This window comes from Acomys russatus, chromosome 32, assembly GCF_903995435.1.
Source record: "Acomys russatus chromosome 32, mAcoRus1.1, whole genome shotgun sequence".
Lineage (NCBI taxonomy): Eukaryota > Metazoa > Chordata > Mammalia > Rodentia > Muridae > Acomys > Acomys russatus.
The window spans coordinates 4,625,244-4,645,327 of record NC_067168.1 but is presented as its reverse complement, the minus strand read 5'-3'; the positions used below and the strand labels follow the sequence as shown (position 1 = coordinate 4,645,327).

General features: G+C 38.8%; 1 protein-coding gene across 1 annotated transcript in view; it reads right to left on the bottom strand.

Moving 5' to 3' along the window:
* Hmgcll1 (3-hydroxymethyl-3-methylglutaryl-CoA lyase like 1) overlaps window positions 1-20,084 on the bottom strand; it is a 130,584-nt gene that overhangs the window by 24,259 nt on the left and 86,241 nt on the right. The window contains exon 7 of the mRNA XM_051140544.1: window positions 18,060-18,248. Coding sequence (XP_050996501.1) covers window positions 18,060-18,248 — 189 coding nt within the window. The remainder of the gene's footprint in view (window positions 1-18,059; window positions 18,249-20,084) is intronic.

Here is a 20,084-nt window from a genome sequence, read left to right as displayed (position 1 = left end):
CCATTATCCAAAACGTCAGGGGCAGCACTATGCTATGACTTGGGAGCTTAGTGACTCATGTATGTTACCATTCTTTGGGTCGGCGCTGTTTAAACCAGCAATTTCTCTCGTCTACTGTAATGCCAAGTTTTAATGTCAACAGTGTTTATTCATCGTCACCGCATTAACATCATTTAAACATTTAGCTGTGTGCAGTTAGGAAATGTCTATGAGACATGTAAAGTACACACAGCCATGTCATCTCAGGAGAGAACACGTCGCTGTGTTTTATTAGGCTTTTCCTTGCGCAGTGCTACTACAGAATTTGGAACCAAAGGATCACTTGACTCTTATACCCTATGTGAAAACAAAACAAAACAAAACAAAAAAAACATACAACATAATTTGTAGACAAGCAGTGTAGTTACCTAAAGAATAATGACCCATTGTGTGTGTGTTAGTCATCTATACATCTTTTAACAGTGAAGTTTTAAATAGATTTTTTTATTCAAAAGAAAAAAACCTGTGTGATGCATTCCTCAGCCTATTTAAATATCCAACAGTGAGTAAAATATGTACTATGCTTTGACAGTTTTTTTAAAAAAATGAAACAAGAAAGGCAAATTACATTGTAACTCTCCAAATAAAACAACATGTTGCACACCAGATACTTGACCAGTCCACCATTAAGACTGGCTGGGACTGGAGTGGCAGAGCACTGGGGTGTGGGTAGGGAGGGCAGCTGCACCCAGTGCTGCAGGGCAGAGTGCTGGGGTGTGGGCAGGGAGGGCAGCTGCATCCAGTGCTGCATGGCAGAGTGCTGGGGTGTGGGCAGGGAGGGCAGCTGCATCCAGTGCTGCATGGCAGAGTGCTGGGGTGTGGGCAGGGAGAGCAGCTGCATCCAGTGCTGCATGGCAGAGTGCTGGGGTGTGGGCAGGGAGGGCAGCTGCATCCAGTGCTGCATGGCAGGGCACTTAGGTATAGGTAGGGAGAGCAGCTGCCTCCAGTGCTGCATGGCAGAGTGCTGGGGTGTGGGCAGGGAGAGCAGCTGCATCCAGTGCTGCATGGCAGAGCACTGGGGTGTGGGCAGGAAGGGCAACTGCATCCAATGCTGCATGGCAGAGTGCTGGGGTGTGGGCAGGGAGAGCAGCTGCATCCAGTGTTGCGTGGGAAGGGAGTTGCTAACTTTGAAATGCTCTAAAATAGGTACAATACTTAGAATACAGTCAAAATAAAATTGTAAGTAATTTTTCCTCTTTCCATGTTGCTTTTTCAAATATGCCTATCGAAAAGTAGCTTGTTTTGGTATTCTGCATAAAATTAAACTGTCTCTTCAAGGAACATACAGGTAATAATAATTTCTTTAGAACCTAAAAAATAGCATAATAACTTAAACATTTCTACTAGAAAATTAAAAGAAGCACCTACAAAGAAATTGTATTTAAATACAGAGAAATTTCATAATTACTTAAATTGAAATAACGTGAAGCATATATAAATACTACACACACACATAATGTTAAAATAGAATTATCATATAACAGGTCAAAAACGTTCCTACTAAACACCAGAAACTAACAAATAAAAATCCAAGTGCCAGGAATGAATGGGTTACTCCTTTTGAAGTCATTGGACAAGAGTTCCCAAAGACTCACAAACGTTATAGGTTATTGACTTTGCTCTGGATTATCCTCCAGTCTTTGAATGTAAGACCCCATCTCTGAGGACACCACAACCACAGAACATGATGAAATCAAGCTAGTATGAACCTTGAAAGGTAATCCCTAGTGAGTAGCTTTCATAGTACTGGAAGGTTCTATGCAAGCTGCCAGTGAAGAAAAGTAATCATCAATTATATCTAGCTATAAACCGTGAGCCACAATAGTGACTCGCATGGCAAGCTAGGTCTCCTGCTACAATGATGTTATGGACACCATGTGTGCCAAGTGCCTTAGTGTATCAGGAAAACATGGTTTTGTTGAAGCCATCTATTACTTCTGGCTGTCATAATCGCTCTGGACTCTCTTCTACAAAGATCTCTCTGATGTGGAGACATGTGTGATATGGATGTCCCATTTACACCTAAGCACTCCCCCATTAGCAAAATCATAATAGTATGCTTTTCCTCTAAGGAGATGTATATAGCTACAGGCCCTTGGCTCCATTAATAGTAGTTTCCATCTCATGGAGTGGGCCTTATATACAACCACAAGTGGCATCACAGTGCCACTATTGCAACAATAGGTGTGCCTTCTCAAGACAGATATTGTTGTAGCTTGCAGGGTTCATGTCTAGGTGAGACTGATGGTTACTTTGATCATCTGGCAGCATGGACCATGGTTTACAGCACTAGGAGAGCAAGCCAGGGGGAAAGAAGCTTCCAAGTCAGTCTGACTTGGTTTCTCCATGTTCTGTGACTCAAGTACGTTGTCTTCAGCAGTGGTCTTCATGGTCTGTAGGACATCCAGGAGCTGGGACAAAGCCTGTCATTGGGGAAGGCTACAGAATGCCACTGGCCAACAACTCAAAAAAAGCAATCCTGGTACTGAGATTTTCTGTTTGTTCGTTTTTGCTAGTACATGATGTCTGGTTGGCAGATTGTTCCCCCATTGTAGGGTAACACCATTTAAACTACATATATATGTGCATTTTAGGAAGCTTCTACAGTAATAGATGTCCTTACAGCTGTTTCAATGGCCTACAGTGTTAATCTTTCCCTTAATTTCCTCCTCAACTCCGTCTTCCCATTCTCAACGCATTTCATCCTTTCTCTTCCTATTTCTTTCCCCATTTTATATCGCTGTACTCTATCCCAGCTTGCTTAAAAGATATGAAAATCAGTGGAGGGAAAAAGCAGGAAATAGATTCACCACATGATCTTGCTATACCACTTTGGGACTTATATCCAAAGGACTCCAGACCTTACTACAGAGATACTTGTCCTTCCATGTTCATTACAATAACCAGGAAATGGAAACAATCTAGATTTCCATTAGCTGATGGATGAAAATGAAAATATTGTTTGCTGATGCAGTGATATATTATGAAATTATGAAAGTCAAGGGTAAATGAATGGGACTGTAAGTGATCACACTAAGTGACATAGCTCTGACCCAGAAAGACAAGCACAGTGTTTTCTGTCACGTGTGGACATCAGCCTTGAATCTCTAGATACGCATGTTTCAGCTAGAGTACCTGTAGATGCTAGGAAGCTAGTAAGAAGTAGTGGGAGGGAGGAACAAAACCCGGATGTTTTATGGAAAAGATATTTTGTGAAACTGCTTCTAAATATTTGCTTATACACGCAGAGTAGTGCTGCCCTCAGATTTGCTCAGAGAACCTTCACTTTACACTTCTGACTATGAATTCAAAGACTCATAAGTGATCAAAGAGGTAAGTACTGAGTGCTTAGTCCTGAACAGGACATCTATAGTACCTCCTCCAAGGCTCGGGAAACATCGCCCAAGAGCGTGTGGAAATAATGCAAGCCTCCGAAGATGAAAAGGAATTTGATGAGACACTGTCTTCTAGGAATGGCTGTACCATTCACAAACTCACAACATCTGAGCTTGTTTTCCCAAGTCCTGTCAAAGACTGACCATGTCAATACTCCATCATGGACAACAGGGGCCCACAAAGACTCACCCCTCATGAGAAGCTACACTTTGTATGGAGTCACACTCCTCAGTGATGTGACCACCGATGCATTGCTCTTGCTTAAGTAAACAAACCTTCACCCTGCCACACAAGCAGTCCTTAGCACAATGTGCCAGGAAAGGAAGGTGAGGGCGGAAGCTGTGAGGACAAGTTGAGTGCGACTAGAAAGAAGATGGGAGGGGAATGAGACATGCATGCAGTCATGTGCTCTTTATATGATAAAGTGTGTGATAAAATAAACGACATGGAAATAATAATTTTGACTGCTCTTTGTGCTTTCCTGCTTCCTTTCCTTTTTTTGCTCCCTTTCTAAACGTTCTGAAACCTTACCATGGTGTATTATCTTCGTAATGGATGACATTTCCAAACTTATCATTAAGTATAATTAATGGTCGTTAACAGTTCTGAGATACTCTTTGTGAACTCCAAGTAGTTAGTTTAGACAATGTTTGATCATAACTGGGTATTAAGTTTTATATATCTTTCTGTGATTCTTAAGAAACATTTTCTCAACTTGAATGTGGTGGCACATGCCTGTAGTCCCAGTACTTGGGAAGGCAGAGGCAGGTGGATCGCTGTGAGTTCGAGGTCAGCCTGGTCTATAAAGTGAGTCAAGGACAGTCAAGGCTACACAGAAAAACCCTGTGTCGAAAGACTGAAAGGAAAGGAAGAAAAGAAAAGGGAAGGAAGGAAAAGGAAAGATTTTTTTTTTTTTGCCTATGATCTGTCGTTCATTGTGATTACACCAATATCTGATATCTTTTCTCTTATTTGCTTTCATATAAATTTTACTTATTGGCATGATATTCATCATTACTAGATTCTTCTTGTAACAGTTTCAAACTTTGCCTTCTTAAATCCATTCCATGCGTTCTTTTATACGCTCCTGATTTGCATACACATGTCGTGTCGCCTTTTAGGACCATCTGCCCTCAAAATCATGACAGTTGCTCTGTCGTGTGCACCATAGCCACTCCCAATGATGAAAAGAAACCATGCTACTATGGTGTTTGTGAGACCTTGCCTCTCTGAGGCCCAGTACTGAGGTCCCGCATCCTATTCGATCAGTATTCATGATGAGTGAGGTAGACATTTGAGTGTGATTATGCTTCGTGAGTTTTATTATTTTGACAAATCTAGAACATCATTACCAGATGTGCATGGAGGAAATTAGTTCTATGGGAAGCTTGACAAGAAAAAAAAACATAAAACAGTCTCAGCTGAGGGCAGTGAATGAGGCAGTAAGTGCCAGAGGACACTGGGCCCAGATACTATTCTTTGAGCTGAGCTGACATTCTGCCACAATGACTTTGTTTGGCTTTTTAAATCATCTCATTTGGAGTGGCCTTTCCATTCTCTTTGGCACAATAGTGAAGAACTGTGTTTCTGTTGTGACAGTTTACAACTGGGTACATGTGACAACCCTTGGTCACTGTCCAGCCAGTTGCTCATGTTGAAGGCATGAGACACAGATCTGGCTTTCATACTTAGTCACTCATGGGATCTTATTACTACCACATTAAAACACTCTGTCCCCTGTATTATTGCAATGTGTGTGTGCTCTCTGCATAAGGCCTTCAACATCTCTTTGATCATATGCTAAATTCTTGAATCTCATTTGTTTTTGTTAAAGCTACTATATCTTACATAGGTGTCTTGGAAGAGTGTTTTCTACAATGAGTCTAACACACAAATATCTGCTTCCTACTTGAAGCTCTTAGTAGTTCTTAGTCTCCGAAAAGATAAAGTTTAAGCTGATTATCAGTCATCGCTGAAGCCATGTAGGATTTGTTGCCAGAACGTATAACCGTGCCTCACTGTTCACTGTTGTCTGTGTTATGTCTGTTTCTTCTGTGGTTTGCCATTGTCCTAAACTTTATATTTCAGCAATGCAGACTTTCTTGCAGATCCTCTCACGTAGCTCTTAACTTTCCTGCTTGGAATCTCAACAACTTCTTCTTCCACTTAAAGCACTTGCTTCTCCTGAAACATAGTGTGACGTCTAGGGAGGAGCCCTCGAATAGGCTGCACAGTGCCAAATGGTCATCCCTAAACACATGTGCATACAAGCAGCACTCAAGTGGGCTGTATTTAAAAGTTTATGTGCATATTACACATATATATATATATATAAAACAGTAATAATTAAACAATATGAGTCCATCAATTGAGGAGTGGTTGGAACATGGGAGTAGTTAGAGGAGTGGAAGGGACAGACAACATGAATACAGTTCTCATGCACTAAAATCTGAAAGAAAAAAAAAAAAAGCAAATGTCTCCTTTAGACTCTGTACAGACTTCAGAAGCCAGCCTTCCACTAGAAAGATAAATGACATTCTCGAGTGATAGTATTGATTTCAATTACAGAGGTAGAAAAAAAAAAAGAACTGGCTGCTGAAGAGTGGAGCCAATGGGAAAAGGCCAGAAGGCTAACATTCCCAGGTGCAATTGATACTGTAGTTCCACAGAGGAGGTGGCACAGGAGCAGACAACTGCTGTAGTTTGTCCAAAACAAGAGTGAAGTTTTGATCTTAAATGTTCATACTTTATAAGCCCTACATTTAACTATCATGTGACATTCTGCCTTTCAGAAGCTAAAACCAAGCGACAGCAACAGGGGGAGGAAAACAAATTTAGTTTGTCAGAAATAATAGCCATGCTTTATTTGCTTTAGCCTACTAATTCATAAGTGAATATGATGTATTTGTTTTACCTAGATATCACAAATGGCTCTTGGGGTTAGAAAAAGAAAGACCCTTGAATAGTATTATTTTATGCGTAACTCTATAAGGACCTACGTTTATATTCAGTATTTCTTTTGTAATCCCCTTTTCTGGGCTTAAACCCATGGCATTTGTGGTTAGTATATAAAAATTTCAACACATATATTCATTCTGAGAAGAAAGTCCTAGTGACAGAAGAACCATGAAAAGATATAAAAGATTGTTAAAAAAAATAATAATAAAATAAAATCCACGAAACAATTGGAAACAAGGACACACGGCCCACAAAGGGGGAGCAATGTGAGACCTGACTCAGCACAGCGCACAAAAGGGAAGTGCAAGTCTGCTTTCTGTTGCTGTGATAAAATAGTGACCACAACCATCCTGGAGAGGAAAGGGTTTATTTCGTCTTACAAATCCCAGGTCGTACTCCATTACTGAGGCAAGTCAGGGCAGGGACCCAAGGCAGGAACCGAAGCAGAGGCCACGGGGAAGATGCTTTCTGGCTTGCTCGGTTTGCTCCCTATCCTATCAAGGGGATGGCACCACCCACGGTGGTCTGAGCTCTCCCACATCAATAATTAATCAAGAAAAATGCCCCCGAAAGACTTGGCTACAAGCCAATCTGATGGAGGCAATAGCTCAACTGACTTTTCAACTTTAGCTTGTGTCATGTTGACGAAAACTAACCAGCACAAACAAGGAGTTGGCACCATGAGCTGTTTCTGCGTAGTGTAGTTTTATGCATCTTGTGGGAACTACCAGATACGAATGACATTTAGCAGGTAGCCGTTTATCTGAGTAGAGATAACGATGCATACAATTTCTTGCCCGTTAATATATTCACACCCTAATCTATCTATGCAGTGATCCTATAGGTCACTTATCAACACCATAAACAATATAACTGCTTCTGTTATTTGCTTTCTTGATTATTTGAAACGTGTAACAGGATGAAAAAAAGAACAGGAAGTCCTTGATGTAGTGCGGAGAGCAAGTAGAGGAAAAAGTGAAAGGGGGTGTCAGGAGACAGGGGACGAGAACCAAGGAGCTATCTGCCACTGTTTCCTAACTTTCACTGGCCAAGTGGAACCAATGTAAAAGTAGACAAATTATAAAACCCAAGTGTAAACGAAGGGCTCCGGTTCTTTTTGTCAGTGCAGGTGCATATTCGTATCTTGGTACCATTGGGAAAGAAAATGCTGTCCTGTATTCAAATGCCATTAAGTTATTTACAACTAGATCTGGAAGTTTCATATTTATCATCGTGAAGTTTAAAGCCAAATGTCCCTTGTTCAGGAGCACCAAAGATTAACAGATTAGAATGTTTTCCACATGTCCATTTTTACTGTCAAGAGAATTTTAAAGAAGTTTTCCAGCTTCCGCAGCTGAACCAGATGTCAGTGGATCCCACAGAGAGATGAAATTGGCAGAGTAGCCTTCCCATAACCCCAGGGTTGTTTTATCAGGGATCAGTTGAATGTCTAGGAGTCATTTGTTGCTAAAGGCTATAAAGTTTTGGGGTCCGATCTGCCACAATTAAAAAAAAAATCTGCTGACTTGCAAAACTAGCAGTATTTCTTACAACTTTTCCTCACACAGCACTATAATTGATGCTGATGTTGGCGTAAAAACAGTAAAAGGTCTCATTTCCACTGCTTGTTTCCGGTATCTAGTTTCAGAAACATCAGCACAGAATATTTCATCAGCCACATTTTTGTTATGCAAACGTGTCCAGGGGCCTTTATTTACCGGACTGGTCTCTTCACTGTGTTCTCAAATGACTGAAAGAGCCGATGGAATCTGGCTAAAATAGGATAAAAATAATGTTTTATTAAATTTCAATTGATAGTTTGCTTCAGAAAATCATGGCCAGAAGTTACAATGAGACGCTTTATCCCTCTATTTCTGTAACTCTTAAATTTCTGTCACTTTAAGTGTTAAAACATATTTTTAAATAAATATACACTTTTAAACATAAGTAAATAAACATCCTTCTACTACTTCCTGCCTAGCTTGAGTAAATGAAGTATTACTAATACTTAATTCTCCTGCAAGCTCTGTTTGGTCATTTACCCTCTCCTCCAGAAAGTTCTAGAAACCATCCCAAGTATTTCCATAAAGTATTATGATTTCAATTTTTTCAAGAGGTTTTTTTTTTTTTTTTGGTCTTACTTGAACCTTTGTAGATTGTTCTACACGCTCCTTTGAAGTTTCTATTGACATGTCTTTCAGCTCGCTTATGTTCAGTTTGCTGATAATCCTGGCTAAAGCACCCTCCCTTCTGTTAGTGTGGGACTGTTCATCTTATACCATTTCCTTTCAATTATTTCTTAGTTTCTGTCTATGTGCTCATACATATTATCCCACACATTCCATTCTCTATGGTGTTTGCTCTTTAGGTCCAGAACATATTAGTCAGATCTAAGTCTGACTTGGTAGCTTTTACATTTCCATAGCTACATTAGGAAACGCACACTCCTAAAACACTCAGAATCTGCTTAAAGATATCTACAAAATGGGCTGTAGTGTCACACGCCTTTAATGCCAGCACTTTGGAAGCAGAGGCAGGCAGATGTCTATGAGTTTGAGGTCAGCCTGGTCTACAGAGTGAGTTCCAGATAGCCAAGGCTACAGCGAGAAACCTGTCTTGAAAACAAAACAACAACAAAAACAAACAAACAATAATATCTACAAAAAAAATTGAAACAGATTTTATTATTTTGGATTGAATAAATAGATCAACTTCATGAAAATTGTCATTTGCTCATAAGTTAAGTCTTCCAAAATCAGATATTGAATCTCACCACTTACTTGAATCTTAGTTCCCTCCATAATATTATGCTGATTTCCATGGAAAATCAAGTTTATTGCTAGACTAATGTCATCATTTGACTTTTTAATGATAAATTTAATCATAAAGTCATTACTTCATCTTGTAATGGATTTTTTTCTGTTAGGAATAACCATATTCATTATAGTTATGCTGGTTATTGTGCTCTTGTTATATTTATTGCTTTTAACAATTTTCCTAAAAATCTCTTTGGAAATTTCAAATAAACAACTAGGATCTCTGGAATGATAATTATATTTTAGCTTTTCTCTGCCTATGTTAGACTCTCCTACTTCATCAATGATTCTTTTATTTATCTTTGTTTTCATTAGAATTTTTTCATAGAGTATATTGTAATCATAATGTCCCCTAACTACTCCAAGACCCTCTTCACTGCTGTAGCCACCAACCTTCATGTTCTGTCTCTCCCTCTCCTTCTCTTAAAAACAAAATGAAAATGAAAATATAACAACAACAACAACAACAACCCAGTAAGACAAGAACAAAACAAAACAAAAATCAAACAGCCTTTCTCCCTCCTTTAAAAAGCACACGGAGTTCATTTTGTATTGGCCAGCTATTCCAGCCTTCATTGCCCGGGGCTGTGGAAGAAAACCCAGTGACACTCCACTGCAGAAAATTGATTTTCCCTTCTGCTATAAATACAAACAAATTCTTGGTCAGGGGCGGGAAGAATGTTGATGAGTCTTTAAGTCATTTGAAATGATCAATAATCTGTTTCCCTTTATTTTATAGATATATTGGTGTTACGATGACTGATTTCTGACTATTTCTGGTGATCTATTAAAAATATTTAATGATTATAAGAGACAGAATACCAGAATGTCTTTCAGACATGGACTTTTGCATGAATGGCTGCATGAACAAGACCTAACCAATGGCGATATCAATAGACATGCCAATGTGGAAGGAGGAAAAACATCCTGGGGTCCCTCTTCTAGACAAACCATCAGTCCTGAAATCATATATGTACAAACAACACTTTAATTGGATTCATCAGGCTATATTTATATATTTATGCATATGTGTGCGTATCCAAGGCAGAGGCTGAAAAAGCAAAGAAAATGGGGAAATAAACATTTATATTTTGCTTTTCAAAAAGATAAAAATAAATACAATTGTAATGGAGAGAAGAACAGAACGTGTCATGACGGCATTAGCGTCACACTGGGGTCTCTGCAGCAACGGCTGCTCCTAAAACACATAAGCATCTTCTTCTCAGGGTCTGGGCACATGTATCAATCAATAGAGGGGACCAGGACTTGAGTTTAGATCCTTAGCACCACATAAATGCTAGACACAGCAGCATGCCTCTCCATGTGTCCGCAGTGCTGAAACCTATCCAAATGAGCTGCTTTTTTTTTTTTTCAATTAAACAGCGTGGAAGTCTCACGAGGTGCCATATCCTATAAACCCAGCACTCCAGAGACAGAGACAGGAGGACCAGGAATTCTAGACCATCCTTGCATACAGGAAACATATTCCTGTAATTCCAGCCTGGGACGGGGGGTGGGGTGGTGGTCAAGATGGGTCAATGCATGGGGCTTCATGGGCTACCAGCCTCTTGGTGAGCCACAGTTCCTTGTGTAAGATCCTTTCTGGAAAACCAAGGTATGAAGTTAAGAATGTAGGAGGCAATTTTTTTAACTGCCTGTTCGGAAGACTAATAATACCATATAGAGATGCAATCCTTTCCTATCTCATTTCTTCAAGATACTATGAAGGGATATATTTTGTTTCTGCGGAATCATCATTGCATCTTTGGATTAAAACCAACTTCATGGTGGCACACAATCATTTCATTGTTACATTGAATCAAATAGCCAAGTATTTCACTGAAAACTTTTGTATCTGTATCTATTAATATAATTTGTCCAGGGCCTATTTTTTTCTGTTTGTCTTTATTGATATTGTTTTGGAGTTTGAAAGTTTTTCTGGAAAAAAAAATATATTGGAGTTAGTTCTTTGGAGATCTGGTAAAAATTTGGCAGGCTAACTCTCTGTTCCAGGAATATTCTTGTTGTGAAATTTTTTTTATTACTACTTTAACCTTATTATTTGTCACTGGCTATATTTGGTCATCTGTATTCTCTTGGTTCATTTAAGTAGGTAATATATGGTTTAAAAATTATCTGTAATGGGGAAATAGAAGGACCCAGAGAGTCCTAGAAACCTACAAGAAGAACACTGTGAAGCACAGATCTGGGCCCAGGGTTCCTGCTCAAGCCATGGCACCAGCCGAGGACAATATAGGCAGTAAACTTCGATCCCCTACCCAGATCTAGTCGATGGACAGGACATTCTCCACCATTGAGTGGAGAGTGGTGACTGACTTTCATGCGAACTCTGGTGCCCCATATTTGACCACGTCCCCTGGATGGGGAGACCTGGTGGCACTCAGAGGAAGGATAGCAGGCTACCAAGAAGAGACTTGATAGCCTGTGAGCATATACAGGGGGAGGTAATCCCCCTCAGTCACAGTCGTAGGGGAAGGGAGTAAGGGGAAAATGGGAGGGAGGGAGGAATGGGAGGATACAAGGGATGGGATAACAATTGAGATATAATAAGAATAAATTAATAAAATATTTTAAAAATAAAAATAAAGTATCTGTATCTTTTATTATGCTTTTCAACTTCTTGAAATAGTCCAAAATTTTCTCTAATTGTCCTTTAACTTTCAGAAACTTGTGTAATATCCTATGGGTTATTTTTCTCTGATTTGACTAAGTTGGATTTTCTTTTGCTTAGTTAGACAATTTGTCGACTTTGTTATTTTCGAAGAACCAACTCTCTATTTCTTGATCTCTTGTATCACTCATTAGGTACCTTTATTAGTTTCTTTATAATTACTTTATTAATTTCTGCTCTGATCATCATTAGTTCTCCATATCTACTAAATTCTTGGTTGCCTAGTTTTCTTATTTCCAAGTCCGAGAGCATATCACTAGATTGTTATTTGAGATCTTTATTTTTTTTTCTTTACTTTTTTTTGGGGGGGGTTGGGGGGTGGAAATGCCATAACACAGAGATAAATACTTTCTACTTTGTTGTGTTTTCATTACTTATCTTTTCATTTTGATTTGATGCTAGGTTTTAAAAAAATCATCTCCCTCTGGTTATTTCACTAGCAGCCAACCATTCAAAAATATATTCTTCAATCTCCATATATTCTTTTTGTCTATATGTCCTTCTAATAAGATTTATTCTTGTCAAGCTTTCATGGGTGTAACTTTCTCTTCTCTGTCTAATATGCTGACTCAGTTTTAGTCATGAATTGTTTTTGCTTTTTTTTTTAAATCATGGACTGCTTTTGTTTATCCTTAAGTTTTGTTTTCTACATATACATATATACATACATACATACATACATACATACATACATACATACATACAAAGGATATATATTATCCTTCAGTTTTTAAAGGTAATTTCTGGGTATAGTAATAGTGGCAGCCTTGATAGACACTAGTCTCTTTTTTCTTTGCCTGAAAGTTTCTGCTGAAGTCTGGTATTATTCTGATTGATTTCTCAGGATAACACTCATGTTTCATTGCTTTCTATATTTTTCCCTTCTGCTGCGCACTTAGGATTTTGACAATAAGATGCTATGGAGGGTCTCTTCTGGTCCTCTTTAGTTGGGACTCTGTATTTTCCTTTACGTAAAGGTCTTCCTCAGGACATGTTCTGCTCTTGATGGTGACTTCCTACCTCTCCATGATTTTTAGCTGTTTTATCACCTTCTTCTTAACTTCTATAGCTATTTCCCTCTTTCTTGTAAGGGTCTGAAAATTGCTGAAGGAACACCCCAGACCCAAATAGTATGTAACAACAAAGCGCGTTTATTCTGCAGAAACAGCCTGCATGCAGGGGTTAACCAACCGTACAAAATGGCGGCAACACTGAGAGGAAGCTTGAAGGCCCTTTTAAAGACTTCTAGGGGAACTCTATCTGTAGCTACGTGACTCTAACAGGGATTGGTTGGTACCTGTGAAGGTTGCCCACTGCTCGTGGAGGTTACGTGGACTCTAGCCATGGGCCTTTTAGCAAAGTCTGGCCCTCACTTTGTTCCATCTCAAATCCTTGAGTGGAGTTTAAGGGCCAATACTGGGATTTTAACACAATGAGTTGAACAGTAGAGGTCCAGTTGGGTTCACTCTGCCCCTTCATTCTTTTCCTGTAATATGGGGGTCTCTTTTGTTACCCTAACACTTCTTACTCATAGAGTGGTACAGAGGAAGTTTCTCATTTACCGTCTTACCCTAGAAGTCTCCTGCATCCTTTCTTTCCTGGTACATCTACTTCACTTAGCTGTTTAAAAATGTATTAATAAATTAATAATACCTAATGCATGCAATTATAAAATATATTTGCTTCCTAATGCTCTGCACTATGGTTCTAATCATAAATAACATACACGCTAAATGCTGATGTGTTTGGCTAGAGCAGTAATTGCAATGACTGTCATGAATTTGCCAACCAACTCCACCATTATCAAGAAATTCTTCTGGAAATTCTGACTTGTCTCAATTTTGCACAATTACACCCTTTGTAGCAAGTACAAAGTGAAAAAAGAAAAAGAAGGGCTTGGCTACGTAGTAGTGGAAATTGTTTTAAATCCTCTTTGAAAACCACATAAACCAATTACATTAAGAAAAACTTGTAGTTTGGTGGCATTTTAACATGGTTTAGTAAGAGTCTACATAAACCATGAATGCTTTTGATGTAAAAATTAGGTTAATAATTTAGTCTTTCTAAAAGAGAAGCATAAACATATGGAAAGCATTATAAAGAAAGGCAACTAGCTAGAGGTCTATTAAGTTTAAGAAGAAAAGCATGTAGTATTTCTTCATGAGAAATACTTTCTCATGTTGGGCTTTGTGCTTTGTTTCTATGCTAGCAATTAACATGTGACTGCTATTTGTAGCATTGGATCTTATTTATTTTACCCAATTATGAAGGCTCAAAACATTTTAATGGAGAAAAATGAGCAATTGTTTTATATTAAGTGGATTAAGCAATTTGTTAAACTGGTGTTTTATTCAGGGACTTAGGGAATGTGAAACAGAGTAAAACTCAGTTTTTACATAAAATTGGAGAGAAGTCCATAGGGCCACGTATGTTTCTTCCATTACTAAATTGTTGTACATTTTATCACTTCATTTGCTTGTTCTATTGCTTTTGGGTAGTTATAAATATCCTGCTCTTATATCTGTAATCAGAATGTTTTCTTTACATTAAAATTATCTGATAATTATGAATTATTATGTCCACATGGCCGTGTGGCCCTATAAGTTATGTTGTTTAAGGCTTTAAAAAAAATAATAATAAAACCTGAAAATCTAAGAAGTATTCCTCTACTAGTTGGCTAGATGTGCTTTCCAGACTGAGGAGGACAGTCCGTTTATAACTCCCATTTATTTCCTGCTTCTGTGGCCAAGTTTCTACTTATTGCATGTCTCCTTGCCTTAATTGTAACTTCTAGTTTGGAACACAGCAAACTGTTCCTCTACCCCCTAAATGAAAGCAAATGATATCCACTCTACACCCACCACAAATTTTGCTACAAACCACTTCAAAGATTCCATTAAAATGAAGTTTGGCCACTGCTTCCTGAAGCCAAGGTTAGCCATGCTCCTAATGAAGTGGACCCTCTCATTTCCCCTACACTGAAACATTAAGGTTTTTCCAAGATATTTGTTTCTTGTTATCTAAATTTAACCATGCTTGTTTTATTGTCGTTACTGCCAAATCTATTAAAAAGTGGGATTGGAAGTGGTCTCTGACAGGCTTCTCTTCATCCAGGACCGTTAGAGACCAGCACCCACATGTGGCGACAGTGACCTTCCAATATCATACCCAGCTGCCTTCAGTGAACATAAAGTCATAAAAGACTAAAAGATTGTCTGATTTATGTATAGTTTCCAGAAAGTGAGAGTGTATCTGTCTTCCTTCGGTTGTCAGTATCTTATCAAACTGCATGCAACCGAAGGCAGAAATGGTACACACACACACAATAAAAGGAAACCTCTATAATTTTGAAACATTAATTTCCTTTGTTCACCTCTGCTTTGGATCATTTTTTCGATGTGCATTTATGGTGGGCTCCCAGTTCTCACAACATGCTTCCTAATGTGCAAGTTGTTGTGACACTTTTTAATCCATGTGTTTACACTGCAGCTATAACTGCAGGCCTCAGATAGTATGGAGCGGAAGAATACCACCACTTTCCCAGCCGTCCGCCTCCCTCTTGCCTACCTTCTCCCATATTTTACATAAAGCTTGTATGAATTGGAAAGGATACAACAGAAAATATAATGACATACTCTTAGGGTTTTTACTAGATACAGAAGTTTCCCTAACTTCTGCAGACTATACTATACACGTCTTCCCTAATACACACACACACACACACACACACACACACACACACACACACACACAAATCGCCGTGAGCTCAGCTTAAAAAGGAAAAGCATTACTTCAGAATAGACATATTATTGGAAATGAAGGATCTCACTGACTCACCACTATCTCAAAGTAATTCATCTGGCTTGTCTTTCAAATTCACTGTAAAGCCAAACTCTAAACTCACACAAGTGCTTTGAAATACAAATTTTTATGATATATAAAGAGAGGTTTTCTATTTATTTTCCATTTATAGTCAATGTCATGTAAAATAAGAATGATTATCTACCTTCTATGAGAGAAATTCTGTTGTTGTTTATTCTTTAATTGAGAGTGCGGTCTTCTGCGTAGTCCTGGCTACATACAGATTTTTTTTTCACGTGCCCTCCTTGCTTGGCTCTGAGCTTGTATAGTGTTCCCCAGTACAGGAGACATACATGGTGGTTACGTTGCATCGCTGTGCATCATATAATGTTCTTATGCAAACCCAGAGCGGATCACTCTGCATGGCCTCTTGGTTCAGTACAGTGAATTATATGAGGTGATGGCAAGCATAACGCTGCCCTCGTTCTCAGTGTGTTTTCTTTAATAAGCAGAAGAAATAAAACTAAAAACTACAGTATGGCTGGGGTTACAGCTCCGTATTAGAACACTGGCCTAGTATCTATGAGGAGGCCCCTAGTTTGATGGCCAGCATCAAGCACACACAAGAAAACAAGAAGAGAGAAAGAGAGAGGGGGGGAGGAGGGAGGGAGAAGGAGGGAGAGAGAGGAGGAGAGAGGGAGAGAGAAAAGGAGGGTATAAAATGTATAAAACAAAAATATTTTCTTACTATAGTTGTCAATACTATATTTATACAATTACATACACAACTCTACAATGTAGTTGTAAATACGACAGATGACTTTTGTGGTGTATTTTCTTATAGTGAGCCACATACCTTCGCTAACAGCGGCATCATAGCACATGGCTAATGTGTCACATTAGGAGATCACAATAGCGTCAGATCCCTGGAGAGTTTTTCAATACTAACGTCATCGTGTGAACTTACTACTGTCTGTGTAGATTATTGTCTATTTAAATGTTATTAGTATTGAATATAAATATAATAAATATTATTATATAGTATATGACTATAATTTCTCATATATGTTTTTCTTAATAATTAAAATCATAATAGATGTAAAAATATTTAGTACCTGAACAAGCAGTATTGGTAGGCAGACACTAAAGGTCTCATCCCCAATAACTAAGCTACCATGTTATTCATCCCCAATAATTAAGCTACCATGCATATAATCAGCATAGTATACAAACAAGTTACTACTCATAGTGTGAAAATATAGAAATAAAGAGTAAAAATAGTGATTGATGGAGAACCATGGGAATGTGGCAAGGAACACCTAGTAGGAAAAGGTGAGTCTGGTCACAGAACCCTGAAGCCATGCGCAGTTTCCGTTGTCCTTGAATCTAGACTGCCTAGGAAGGAAAATCTTTAAAGTTCCCGCACCCCAAAACATCACAAGATAAACTTTTTTCTTCTCACATATATAACACAAGTCAAAATAAGCTCTTTCTACATATTTATAAACTTCTGCCAACACTGTAGAGTTTGGAAATGTAACATCAAGTCTTACAAACTGACCTTTGGTCTTCTTTTAAAAACTGTAAGAGTATTATCTTTAACTGTCAAACTTTTAGCTATTATCAAATGAATCTATTTTGATATGAAATTTGTAAAATAAAATTATTTAAATTTATTTTTAGATAAATACACTTAGAGTAGGATAGAACTTAGCAACTCTTAATACTCTCACATTTTAGATATCTTTCTTTAACCATATAATGGAGTCTATTTGATTAAAATAAGCAGGGGTTCTCTTAAAAGTGAAGTTGTGGGCTCTGTGGTAGAGTGCTTGCTTAGCACATGAAAGGCCTGAGGGTCAATTCTCAGTGTGCATGCACACACACAAGGTGAAGTTGCAAGCATTAAAAATATTTTAATAAAATAGTCTATATTCCTATTCCATATATATCCATCACAGAGCAACCAAACCGATAAAAGATCATTCGTTTCATGATTCCAATAGCACATGCCACTGTTTTGTGTCTTTACTTCTCAATGTGTCATAACATTCAGTTCTATTAAGTTTTATGGCTGCAGTATATAGGCATTGAAATTAGAGGCCACAGATATAATAGAACTGATACTTTAAAAATAAAAGACCAGGACCTTGACCAAATCATGCAAACAGTAATGAGACCTCCATTTATAAATATTTCATGTGTTTATCAACATCACATTCATAGAATCTCAACTTAAACTGAATACTACATATGGTTTAAGCATTTAACACATTTATCTCAATAAAACTCTTAACACGCTCATGTCGCAAATAACTGTGCACAGCTACAGCAAAGCACACTGAGAATACAAATACCTGAAGAGCTGTTAGGATATTTGCGAGGGCTTGTCCGTATGTGTCATGGCAGTGAACAGCAAGGGCCCCTGGAGGGATTTCTTTCATGACACTTTCCAACATCAGCTTCATGCTGCCCGGAGTGCCCACTCCAGTTGTGTCCCCCAAAGAGATCTCATAGCAGCCCATGCCATACAATCTCTTTGAAACCTGTTGAAAAGCAAACTGCTTGTAACACAGTGAAAATTAGAACCCACCAACCCTATGATTCTTAAGTAATCGGCATCTGGACCTAACACTTACAACTATGATGAGTTTCTCTGTGGATAACGCCTACTTTCCTAGTCCTCTTTTGGTGATCATTAAATTTTAAGGCCCCCGTATTAACATTTTGGGTGAAATTACCATTACTACCATGTGTCTGTTCGAGTTTGTCTTAGAGTCCTACCTACGTCATTTATACCCACCCATCTATCCACCTGTTTGAGCTCAAGCTGTAATTTCACCGAGATGAGGTGAACAGTTCCCAACTCTCACTCAACAGTAGCACTCGAGGTCTACTTTGCAAACAGTGTTTCTCTGGGTGTTGGATCAGAGGCCAGAAGACACCAGCAGTGATTTCATCTCTGTCACTAAGGAGCTTAGCCAATGGAAGAACTGCTTAACATGACTAGCTTAAATTTTCTATCTTGGGAGTGAAGGAATGCGGCAAGGTAAATGTGAAGTTCTCTTCAAGCCTAATGACCAGCGCTACAACAGAAGAGCAATGTGGCCGGTGAGGAGACAGCATTATATTTTGACAGGGGTTCTAGAATCAGACAAGTATGGATTTGAGTATCAGTTCTCTACTAGACTTGACATGGGTTGATCATGAGGTTAACCTACTGGTGCTTCAGTTACTAATTTGCTGACTCTAAACAACAAAATGTCCTAATCGTCCTTTCTAAATGCTTTCTGAAGGCATGATAGTTTGTTTTCTCTTCTCTTCTTGCTTTCTTTTTTTTTTTTATTTTTACTTATTTATTTCTTGAGACACAGTTTGTCTGCGTAGCCTTGGCTGTCCTGCATTTGCTTTGTAGACTAGGCTGTCCTAGAACTCACAAGAGGTCCGTCTGCTTCTGCCTCCCCAAGTGCTGGGATTACAGGCATGGGCCACCAAGGTCAACTGACAGTTTGCTTTCAAACTTACAATAATCATAACAATGTTAATGGCATGCTTGGCTGCAAAGATATAATAATAAATAAGCACTTTTTCATTAATTGTTTTCATTCACCTTGCACTTCTCCAGGGCCACCTTGATCCAGGCACTGTGTTAGGTGATGAGATTAATGAGAAAGCAAGTGTTGACGTGGCTGTTGTGATCTTGGATACAAACAAGGAGCAAATTTTGCCAGCATCACGGAGATATGCACAAATCCAGCTAATATAAGACTTTGGACGAAAAACAAGTTCTACATTATGTACTAAAGGCCACTGGCCTAGAGCTGTTGAGCAGGGGGAGGAGTGTAAGTTCCTTGAGATAAAGTAAGCTTGAAAAGGGCGAGAGAGAAGGACCTGGAACAGGCTTGAGAAAGTATACACATACAAAGGCTAGTGAGTTCTAAGCCACTAAAGTGTGAAAGGCAGAGAGCATTCCAGAGTAGGGAGAAAGTCAAAGGTACAAGTGAGTGCCACAAGCAAGCAACGACCAGGGCCATAACCTGTGAAAAGGACCAGAGTCTGCAAAAGTAATCACAGTTTCGAACAGTCGTTTCAGAAGGAAAAGAAGAAATTCACAAAATGTATTAGGCTAGCACAAAGAACTCAGCAGCGTGACTGCTGACCATGAAGTTTTAATACTTCTAATCTGTCTGCAAGGCTTCAGCAGCACCCTGTCATTCTAATGTAAAGTGGGGATGGAGGGGGAGGAAAAGGGAGAGAGAGGGAGGGAGGGAGGGTAGGAGGGAGGGGGAGGGAAGGAGGGAGCAGGTCTTCCTTGCTAAAACACTGCAAAAGGAGGATAAACAGCCTGGTGTCTGCAAGAAGCTTCAGCAGGACTTGTGAGG